The 11,624-nt window shown below is 36.6% G+C and overlaps 1 protein-coding gene across 1 annotated transcript in view; it reads left to right on the forward strand.

Annotated features, from left to right (window-relative positions):
• The window catches only part of LOC5576009 (WD repeat-containing protein 63), a 56,894-nt gene extending 46,597 nt beyond the window's left edge, over positions 1-10,297 (forward strand). Inside the window, exon 4 of the mRNA XM_001662302.2 lies at positions 9,084-10,297. Coding sequence (XP_001662352.2) covers positions 9,084-9,977 — 894 coding nt within the window. The 3' untranslated portion in view covers positions 9,978-10,297. The remainder of the gene's footprint in view (positions 1-9,083) is intronic.
• Positions 10,298-11,624: the final 1,327 nt, after the last annotated feature.

Genomic DNA, 11,624 nt, shown 5'->3' on the forward strand with positions numbered 1-11,624 from the left:
TATTCCTGACTGAATTCCTGGAGAAATCCGTCCCGGAGAAATCCGTTGAGGAATCCTTAAAGCAATGGTGCTCACCCTGCGGCCCGGGAGCCGCAAATAGTTCTCAAAGCCCAAGAATGCGGCACGCGGAACATTTTTGGATCAATTAAAATTATAAGTCAGTTATTAAAAATGAAGGAATTAGTTTTATTATACGACATAAAAGTGTACCAATTATGGATTATTGAATTTTGCATGAACTCAAACGCCATCCAAAGTGAATGATAATGCAACGCTAATATGTAATGAAGTGATCGCTCATGAAATTTTCCAAAAAAATTGTGTTAAATAGATGTTAAATAAATTTATTGCAATGTGTTCATTGGAGCAAATGAATTTTCGAAAAGGTGTCGAAATGTAGTGAAAATGCAAATTATGATACAAAACAGCATTGATGAACTCATATTACCTTTCCAGCGCCTAATTTTACAAAAAAAAAGAGAAAATTCAAAAATAGAGTATAGCTGAAAACCCCTATCTAACATGTAATTAGCATCTTCCGCTTTCGAACGTATTCGAACGTGCGATTGTAAAATCTTAGTAATATCAGGTCCGTCCCACTCGGGCTTAGATTGGGTACCACTTCTAGTACTGCATTTAGTCCCTCGGTAGTGCAAAAGGTATCCAAGTTTGACAGATCGCAGTACACTTTTCACGGCATTCTAGATTACCATATGAGCCATAAAATTTTGGGCTACTGCAAGGGACATGGAGGTCTTTAATTTGTCTTTGGTAATATAGTACAAAACGTGAAAATAATGCCTCACCGAACCGTCCCGTCGTGGAAGTCACCCGTATAATAGCTTTACTTCTTTTATTTCACTAACCAAAAATGTAAACAAACCGCCTCCAAAATATCGCCATAATTGGGCTTTCATACACTCTTTGTACCAGTTATCGACATAACTACATGTTACATGTTTAGATTTATGCAGGAATCACAACTTTCTAAGAAGTATTACAATCCCATTTGAATTTTGGAAAATTCACAAGCAATCAAGAATTTTTAAGGTGAAGATGAATCGAAGCCAAAAAAAAAACTATATTTGTATAAACGAGAACTAAATCGTGAGTTTGAACCGCAGTCTTAAGTATACATTTTACTCTTTATGGTCGTTTTACTAAAAAGTCTCATACTTTTTAAATCATGTCACAACATTGTACAACACTAGTCAAACGATGCAGAGAAAACTGATTTAAATTTCATTGGTAAATTAAAGAGATACAGCATGCACAAGGTGTCCAAAATGAAATGAACAGTCCTTAAGTTTTACTTTTGAATGACAATCAAAATATTAAAAAAAAACATGTAATAATATTTATAATTGGTTGAGTATTCATGAATTACAAAAAAAAAAGTTGAATTTTTCAGTAAAACAGGAAAAATGTAGAAAACTACTTGTAACTAAGGCTAGTTTTAATTTGAGATTAATTTGATGTTCTAAAAACTTTTTTTAATGAAGGGAATGATGGTAAAGATTTATTAGAAAATAACAATGTTACGAAGGTCGTATTTTATAACTTGAAAATTCGCCTTCATCAACCTCTTAATCTTAATTTTTGGCTCAAATTTTAAGGTTTCTCTAGTAATGTGATTTTAATTCAGAAGAGCACATGCATTTTTGGATATGAGAACTTTCGAAAAGTAAACCGCACCCTAACGCAATTGAATTTTACAGAAGCATCAAGCTAGGTATGCTGTTCCGCTCAAGAAAAATAAAAATTTCTGCGCATGATATGGTCAAGAAATTTACTTCAGTGAGCTCCATTTGAAATTACCTTTTTTTTTAACTGCGTACTGCGATCAAAGAAAAATTCTTTTCGTGAGCATTTCTTGCAAGAAATTTCCCACACATCGAGATAGGCGATTACCATGACCCCACAGTTATGGATCAAATTGTGTGGAGTCCAACCTATAAAATTCAATTAAATGACATGGAAAACGTAAAATTGTAATTTAAAAGCACGAATTGAATCGTTTCAAATTGGAATTTCGGTTAGTAAACTGTTTTGAGTGTAATATTTACATAGGATTACATAAAAATTAAAAATTGCATCGGTTTCTGAAAACCATATTATGGATCAATTTTCATATTATGGATCAAATTGTGACATATTACGGATCAGTGCGCAAAATCAAGAGATTTTGAACTCAATGCATCTGTATTGCATGATTTGGTGAAACTTAACAATGTGTCACATATTACTGCAAAAAATAGCATTGTTAGAGCTGGAATTGTAGTTACATTGTAGTAACTGAGGCATGAACTGTTTTCGCTCCACACCAAGTTTTCCACCCATTTTTGTCTGCTAAAACATGAAATTTACCAACCTTGATGTTGTATTAGTTTTATCCTTAGTGCTATTGTCTGAAAATGTCGAATCTAATGCTTAAAATGGTAGAAATCTACATTTTTTGGTAGTGATCCATAACCGTGGTAAGCAATCATTTCCTGGTCCATATGGTCGGTATTCAGACAGACTGAACCAAGTTTTTGATGGTTTCAGGAAAACGTACCCCAGACATTCTAAATGTAGAAATATTGGCATCATTAGCTGTAATAATGTAACTTATCTATTTGATGATACATCTGTATCAAAATAACATCGGGAAAATTAAAATTGATGGAGCCCTTAACGTATCTTTTGAACACCAAAATATCATGTAGTCCGGTCTGTCTGAACACCGACCATATTATGGATCACTAGTTAGAAGTGCTAATATTTCGGTATTTAGAATCAACAATAAAGAAAACTGTTTTCTAAAGATGAATTCACACTAAATCGAAGCATGTTTTATGCTATAGCATATGAATTTTACCACTTGTGGGAGCTTATGAATGCTGACGGCCCTTCTTACAGAAAACGACCATATATTGATAGCTGTGTGGTACCAACTAAACATTTGTCAAATACACCGTTATTAAGCGGTTGAATGTTGTGCTTAACTTTACAAATGCTAGAAGACAAATAGTATAACATGGGAAAAATATGTTTTACGTCAACGTTTATGTTTTGAGCGAGTTATCCGATGTTGAACGCCAAAGTGATCCGTCACTGTGGGTGATCCGTAACTGTGTGGGCATGGTACTTTTCTGTTGAAGTGCATGATTCGTTTTAAAATTTCGACGACAAATCGCAATTTGGCCCGCCGCCATATGCTGCAACTTGAGCACCACCTTCTAAAGAAATCTTTAGGGGTATTCCTGAAAGAATCCCTGAACAAATATTTGAAAGCATCTCAGCAAAATCCATAAAGGGATCCACAGGAGCATATTGAGGAATTCCTGTAGCATTTTCTAAAGACAACTCTAGAGTAATTCTTGAAGTAATTCCTGAAAAAACAGGAAGCATTGCCTGGAAAAAAAATCTTGAGCAGTTCTGAGAGGGTCTCTGAAGAAACTTCTGAGAAATTTCCTGGAGGAATTCCTTGAGAAACCAATGTAGGTATTCCTAGAGCAAAACAGAGATCCCCAGAGGAATCTTATCTTAAAAAACACCCTAAGAAAACATTTCAGTAATTCAGGAAAGATGCAAGGACAGAATCGCTTCATAGTTTTAGAGATTCTGCAGGAATGCCTTATGAAAATTATAACTAGAATGCATGATCGAATAACAATTCTTCTTGCACTTGGAAATTGAAAATTATTGTAGTCCATAATTTTTATAGATGTCTGAATCAGTTGTTTTTTGGCTTTTCCGGGTTATGATAAACGCATGAAATTTCTCCCGCGGCAACAAGTACAAAGAAAGTTATACTCACATATCAGCTTAGATATTGTCTCATAGAAGGGCTACATCTAGCCTGTATCAACATGATCAAAAGCCACGTAATTGTCGATGTTTTTAGCATGACATATTCTGAAAGGAAGCGAGCACTGTCCTGTATAAGGCTCCCAAGACATTACCCATCTAAATGGGTGAACTCCGGCCCCAATAATAATAACTAACTTACATGGAACAAAAGGGAGATGGGCAGATTTTGTGGACGATTCTCAGTCATGATTGCATACAATTTCAATCGGTCTTCTATATATGCTGAAATATCGTAATGCATAGTTTACCGGTTACACTGTATTTGACCGCTTTTTGCATTTCCAATCAGTGGTTTGAATGATTTTCCGCTACTACACCCGTATTAATATCATGTTCATTTGTCCTGATAGCAACCGATCAATATAATTGAACACGTGGATGTGCCCACGTGCTTGAAAACCTCAGGAAGCGTTGCATAGCTAAGTTGTTCACCAACGCGAACAGAAATTTTCTAAGTCCAAACCGTAAACAACAAGGCCACGAAACGTCAAACACTTAGAAATTTTTACCTTAGCAACCGTGGCGTGCAGCCCCCTATGGACCTTTGCACGAGTTCACTAATTTAACGTTTGAGCGGTGCCGAATTCACTGGTTTCCATGGCCACATAAATAACACGGCACCGCTGAAACGTCAAATAGTGAACCCGTGCATAGGTCCATAGGTATGTTTACGTCAATGCACAATGGGCAAAATGTGGTCTAAAACGTTACTAAATTGAATATCTCGGCTGGGTAATGGACTTGATAGGTGATGGTTTGGAACATATCATATCTGGAATATCCCAAAGAACCAGAAGTCGAATAAGAATTAACGTAAAAAGTCGTTTATTTGTACAAAATACATCACACCTGTCAAATCAACTTTGTTATCATAAATTTAGTCGCTTAAGATTACAGATTAGCTCACAATTATATTTATACACTCACATTGTATGCCAATTTTCATCATATAAAATGCACATCATTCTAATTTTGATGTTAACATTTCTTTACAAACAAAACTTGATATTGACCATGCTCTTGAAACTTTAAGAGGGCTGGATCCGTCATTGATTTCGGAATTTTCAAAAGCAGTTTTTTCGTTCAAAATCAAGAAAAATTACTGGAAAAACTGTTCACTGTATTCTATTCTCCAACCAAACCGAAGTAAGCACATTTTCATCGAATAATGTTTATTTTTGAACAGAAAAACTGCTTCTGAAGTTTCGATGATGATGATGATTACGATGATGGAGCGTTGCACGTTAACAAATTTCATTGTTGAAGCCAGTAGCATTGCAATTCCAAAATGTGAAGTAAAATTTGAATCCGTGATTATAGAGGATGCGCTTAAACTCTTGATCTGTGAGGAGAAGGCAATTTCAACGCACTCGCGATCCTGCTATGAAAATTATATGGCAGGATTTGCGGAAAGAAATCAAGAAACATTTTGCACAATTAGGAAACAAACATTTTGAAAATAAAATTTCTCAATTGGACTCTGGCTCTGAGTCCTTTTGAAAATTATCTAAAATTTTGAAAAACCTCAGAAGCCAATACCGGCATTGAAACAGGAAAACAAATTGTTACTAACTGATTGCGAAAAAGCTCAAAAACTTGCTATGCAGTTTGAAAGCGCGCACAATTTCAATTTAGGACTTACTAGTCCAATTGAAAATCAAGTTACTCAGGAGTTCGAAAATTTTCTCAATCAAGGGAACGTTTTCGACAATTCCTGGGAGACTGATTTGGAAGAAGTGAGAACTATTATTAAAAAATTCGAAAATATGAAAGCTCCTGGCGATGATGGAATTTTCTATATCCTCAACAAGAAACTTCCAGAAAGTAGCTTATCATTCTTAGTTTATATATTTAATAAATGTTTTCAATTAGCATATTTTCCTGACAAATGGAAAAATGCTAAGGTTATACCAATTTTAAAACCAGACAAAAATCCTGCAGAAGCTTCTAGCTATCGTCCAATCAGTTTGCTTTCCTCCATGAGTAAGGATTTTGAAAAGGTCATTTTGAACAGTATGATACATCAACGAAAATTCAATTTTTGCCAATGAACAGTTCGGATTCCGCCATGTACATTCGACCACTCATCAACTTTTACTTGTAACAAATTTGATCCGTTCCAACAAATTTGAAGGCTTTTCTACTGGTCTTGCTCTTCTAGGTCGGCATCTTCTCTCGGTCGGTTGATGGTCAGTTTGATTTGAGCGAAGCAAGACAAACGGGGGGGGGGAGGGGGTCCTTCGCTATCGATGTCTGTGCTTGAGAAGCACGCCCGGTCAGAGCAAGCCGATCTGTTGCCTGCTGAGATGCGATCCAAGCGGAGAGCGAAAAGCAAATGACTTTTCTCTAGCACCCCTATTTATAGATTTGCTTGAAATCAACGTTCTTTTTTTTAAAACCTTTATTAAACTATTTTGACAGGTATGTTGGATTTAGTTAATGACATGAATCTTTAAAGCTTTGTCTTTCGATTGAGGTGCTAATCAAGGAATTTCGTTAAGCCAGCAAAAAGTTATAAACGTTTAAAATATTCTATGCCAACGTAACGCTCTTGGATTTGAAATTCCAATTCCACTCATGTATAGAGAAGAAAGACGTAGTCTTATGTCAAAAGTTTTAGAGAAAGGTTTTTATATAGGGGGAGATTTACAGTACCGGATATCACCCAAAACAGAACATCATCGAAAAATGGAGAAATCATGGTCCAATCAAGATGCAATGTTGCACATTCTTGTAATATGCATGCCTTTTTTGGAAAAGGAGATATGTTTGAAAACCGATAAAAAAAGTTGAAGCATTGCCTTAGGTTTGAACTTGAATAAATTGTGGATAAATCACAATTTTGGTCTCGTACGGTCCTATAACACTTCCCTGAATATTGTGCTCTGCAAGATAAATCCACGTAATGCGATTATCTAAAAATGTCGATATACCGTCGCAGTGATAATGAAAATCACCAAATGTTTCAGATAGGGCAAATTTTGAACATTTGTGTCCTTGAAGGACGAAAAAATCCAAGCCTACTTGAATTTTGACGTTGCGTTTTAATTGCGCGCATATCTTCTGCGCGTTACCGCCGCCGCTGGATGTGGATTTAATATAAGCGCCGCAATACCATTACCCCGAAAACTATCTCCCCGAAAACCAGTACCCCAAAATCCATTACCCCGAATGCAACGTTACCCCGAATGACACATTACCCCGAAAATCATTACCCCGAATAGCAAATTACCCCGAAAACCAGTTCCCCGAATGCGACACTTCCCCGAAAGTCAGTGATGCACATTAAGAAATTATTCAAAGACGCTCGCGAATTTGAGCCAAAAATTCCATCTTTCTCGTTCTATGTACGACAAGCGAGGTTTTCCTGGCAGTGTTAAAATAATTGTCGGCGTAATAACTACTAACATTTCTATCAATATTTTTTTATTCTTTCAATAATCGGCTGTTCTTTCGAGGTTGTATAATGCCAGTGTGAACGTTTTAACCAATGATTTTCCCTTCTTTGAGTTATAGGCTGTTCTTTTGAGTTGTACTGTATGAGTTAAAGTTTGAGCGATAGCTGCCAAAAAAAAATCGACTGACGCAATGGATCATTAAAATAACCAAAACGGCCACTATGGAAAGCATAGATAGCGCCACCGTAACCTTGTGTGTTTGACAGAACAGCAATGCTGTCACAATGTTAAATCCCATATACAGTGGCGCTTTTGTTTTGATGCGGTGAGCACTTGCAAAAACTACCTTCAATGATCCATTGTCTTGAGCAAAAATCAAAGTTGACAGTGACTTCAGGCGGGCGACTTTGAAAATATGCTCCTGCATTACTTGTCTGTATTAAATCTACCTACACAACTTCCATCAAGAGAATCGTCCTTCTTTTAATTATCGGCTATTCTTTCAACAGTTGCACTTGTAAAGTGATTATCGGCATCATAATACTTAACGTTTTCATCTCTTCTTTTATGATCGGCTGTTCTTTACCGATGCATTTTTTAAATTGTTGTCAGTATAATATTCTAGTGCCATTCCAGAATATGTTGAACATCAAGTATGCATTGCCGTATTGTCAATTATTCAAGAAAAGGGCCGATTTAACGGTTAGATTCGAGTAACATCGTCAAAAATCAATAGTTTTCTCCATTTGAGTAAAATGTTGTATGAATTTCCGACCGATTGGTGGGAAAATATTAAAAATTTATCGATAAATGGCTAAGTTATTAGCGTTCAAAATCTAACATAATTTTGTGACGGTCGCTACATTTTGGATTTTCAATTGACATCAAGTATAATGCCGTAAGACGTAATTGACGTAAAAAAATATTCAAGGGAACTTACGACAAGTAGAGATGCCTCGAATCCACATTTGGGGAGTAAGGGTTCTACTACCAAATATCTTCTTCCAATCTGACGACATTCATGTTCTGACACACATGGCTATCTAAAGCCACTACTTTTCGTATTCAATAAGCAAAGCAGTTGGTTTTCATTATTTACACTTTAGACATTCATGTTTGCTTCACATGACAATCTAATGTTGATACACATGTAACTATATCGTGAAGTCAATGATGAAATCCATATGGCTACCACACTCGAGTCATGTGGGATTTCTCATTGCGCAAATCTGTAAGTTGACGTGTAGATTTTTTGTCAAAATTGAGTTTAGTTCAGTTTTCAACATATTTTCTAATGCTCTTTCAGCTGCCCTAATTAGATAATAAGATTTGTTCGGAAAAATTAAAAATAAACAGCAAGTCAAATTGTCCAATTATGAAAACAGCATATCAGTTCCACTACAGAATACCGCACCGTGTAACACAAAAACGAACCGTGTTTTGATTATCTTTATATTTTTATCAGAAAGATATCGTAGTGAAAAGCAATTTTGTGAAAGTTTCATTAAGATTTGAATATGTTCCAATCCTTTGGAATTTTTCGAATATTCGTATGGAAAATGAGTTTGGAAACTGCACACCCCATTTTCTCAATGTCTGATTTTTAGGATCTTTAAGTTTTGAAACATAAAGAATGTTTGTTCATCATAAAGTACAAAAAATCATACCACAAAATATTCTGATTGAAACACATGATATTCAGCTATTAACTTGATAACACAGAAATGGGCACTGTAATCACCGTTTAATTTCATCATAATGCATAATTATTGAATTTCTTTGTTTTATCAATGTCTTTCAATTAATAAAATATTATTCCCATTTTCCCAGAAATTCAAAAGTTTCATCCAGTATGAGCTAACCCGTAAACAGTCACAAGAAGAATGGATACAATCGTACTATGAAGCGCATAAGGAAACTATCGAGGCTCATGTCAAGGCAAAGCGTGAAGCCAAAGAACTTGCTGAGCGTATGGAAGTTGAACAGAAGGAGCACAATGAGTATATGAAGCGGCAAGCGGTCGAAGAAGCCAAGAAGAAAGCCATGAGGGACGCCGAGAAGCGAGTTGATCTGGCAAAGCGGCTGGATGTAAAATGGAGACAGAAAAGCTACAAAAGGTTACTGCATAGCATGATGGAGAGAAGGAACATAAGTCCAGATCAATTGGCCAAACAGATGAAACCGGAAAAGGAAAGGAGAAAGTATAATGAAGAGAAGCGCACAGCGATAGCAGAGGATTTAGCAAGAACTGATGAGGATTACAAGGAAGTTAAGGCTCAGTTGATTCCGGTAGAAAAGGTCGTTGTGACTCGAGCAGAACAGTTGAAAAGTCGAATGGGCAAGTTCAAGGAAGAAATGTTGGACTATCAACGCGTCGAAGAGGAAGCACGGGAGGTCCTTGAACATTTCCAACTACCACCAGTTGCAAGCTTTTCTGAGGTTTTGATCAAAGGCCGCCAGCGAAGAGAAGTGATTAATCGAGAATTGGGAGCAAACATCGAACACTTGGAGAGCTACGAACGGAAAAAGATACAACGTCGTTTGGTTGCTAATGAGGCCCGTGGTGACACAGATAGCAATGCCAGCGTGACAAGTCCAGACGCTTTACTCCGAGCACGGTCAGTCACCTTCATCGACGATATTCCGGAGGAAATACGCAGACAAATGTCGCAAGAGCAAGAACTAGAATCCGCTCGAAAAAACACACCGGTTAATGACGAATAGAAACGGTTCGCAACACGCAGAGCGAATACCCAATTGCCTGTCATGTATTGTAATGTGTAAACTCTGCAAAATGTGATTGGTTGTCGGTCGTTTCTTTTCCTGATGACCGACAAAACCAAATTGGAAATTCGGAACACGCTGCAAGTCCAGTTTTTTTTGTTAATGCAAAGCAAACGAGTGGGTTGGATTGATTGAACCTTTTTCACCATTCATTTCGTGACACATTTTCGCGTTACTTTTTGACTTTGATGTTTAGTTATATAAATAGGTATCTACACTGCAGCATAACACCTTGAATGTAATAAAATATGAATATCGTATTGACACGTTCGTTTTCGTCTGATGTGCTTCTAATTTCTATACGCATTCATTGTTTTTTTTTCAGCGCTTCTCAATCACATTGAATATTGAAAATAGAGATGAAAAATGATTTTGCTCGACATTTTAATTTGGAGATGTACAAATTTGCGAGCATTGATGCTTGTTTTGGTGATCATTCCATTGCTTAAAAATCAATTCTCCAGATTTAGTCCTCGGTGTCAGTTTAACTTTACCGCTCTGAGAACCGGTTGACGGTTACCTGCCGTATGTTATGTATATGGAGAAAACAAGACCATTATTCTCATGGCTACTATCGAAGATAGTAGCTGGAATGGGCAGCCTATTTAATGCAGCAATAAAAAAGTAAAAATTCTCCATAGAAAATTAAAAAAATGCTCCATGATAAAAGCAGTAATACTTGTTTGTGGCATATTCTATAAATAAATGAGATTGAACCAGATACGAATAGAGCCGTAGTAGTCGGGTTCAGAATGGGTACCACTTCTAGTACTGAATTTGGTCTCTTGGTACTGGAAAAGGTACCCAAGATTGACAGATCGCAGTACACTTTCCACGGCATTCTAGATTTTGCTCTATTACTTTCTGTGCCATAAAATTTTGAGCAATTGCAAGGAACATGGAAGTTTTAATTTCGTCTTTGATTGAACCATAAATACTGGATTACCTGCTTTGCTCTTGTTCACAGTTGATCAGCAGAAGTTTTCTCGTTTCATCTTGTATGGGGAAAGGCATCTAACTTCGAATTTCTCGTAAATAAAAGCATTAATCGAAAAAATATTTGGTAGGCGTGATAGCCATTAGCATTACGTACAATCGGTACCAAATATTTTTTTTTGAAAATAGTTCCCAATTTTGAGAAATAATTCGTTAGATGTATTTCGCCATACAAATATTTTTCGCGTTATGGGTAGTATCCACTTCGTAAGTACTGTGCAAAAGGATAGGACAAGTAATGGCCAAGAAATACTTCAGCTGTCCACATTACTTGAGCTGTATCCAGTTGACAAGTAGAGCTGATTTCGTAACATTGGTAACGCCTGCCGTACAAATCAAATGGATCTGTCACTATTCCGTACGGAAAAATGTGCCGCTCAATTATTCCGCAAGTAAAAGTGACACTTCGCTCATTCTGAATCAGCTGTCAAAATTACTTTTTAAGACACTACACGTTAATGCTTCCAGTGGGCTATTTGCCCTTTGAAGGAAGCACCACACTAGACAACGGACTAGCATGCAACGCCCAGTGGCACAGTCGGATTACATTCCTCTCGAAAAGTTTTTCGGCCTGAGGCGGGAATCGAACCC

This window comes from Aedes aegypti, chromosome 1 (assembly GCF_002204515.2).
Source record: "Aedes aegypti strain LVP_AGWG chromosome 1, AaegL5.0 Primary Assembly, whole genome shotgun sequence".
NCBI lineage: Eukaryota > Metazoa > Arthropoda > Insecta > Diptera > Culicidae > Aedes > Aedes aegypti.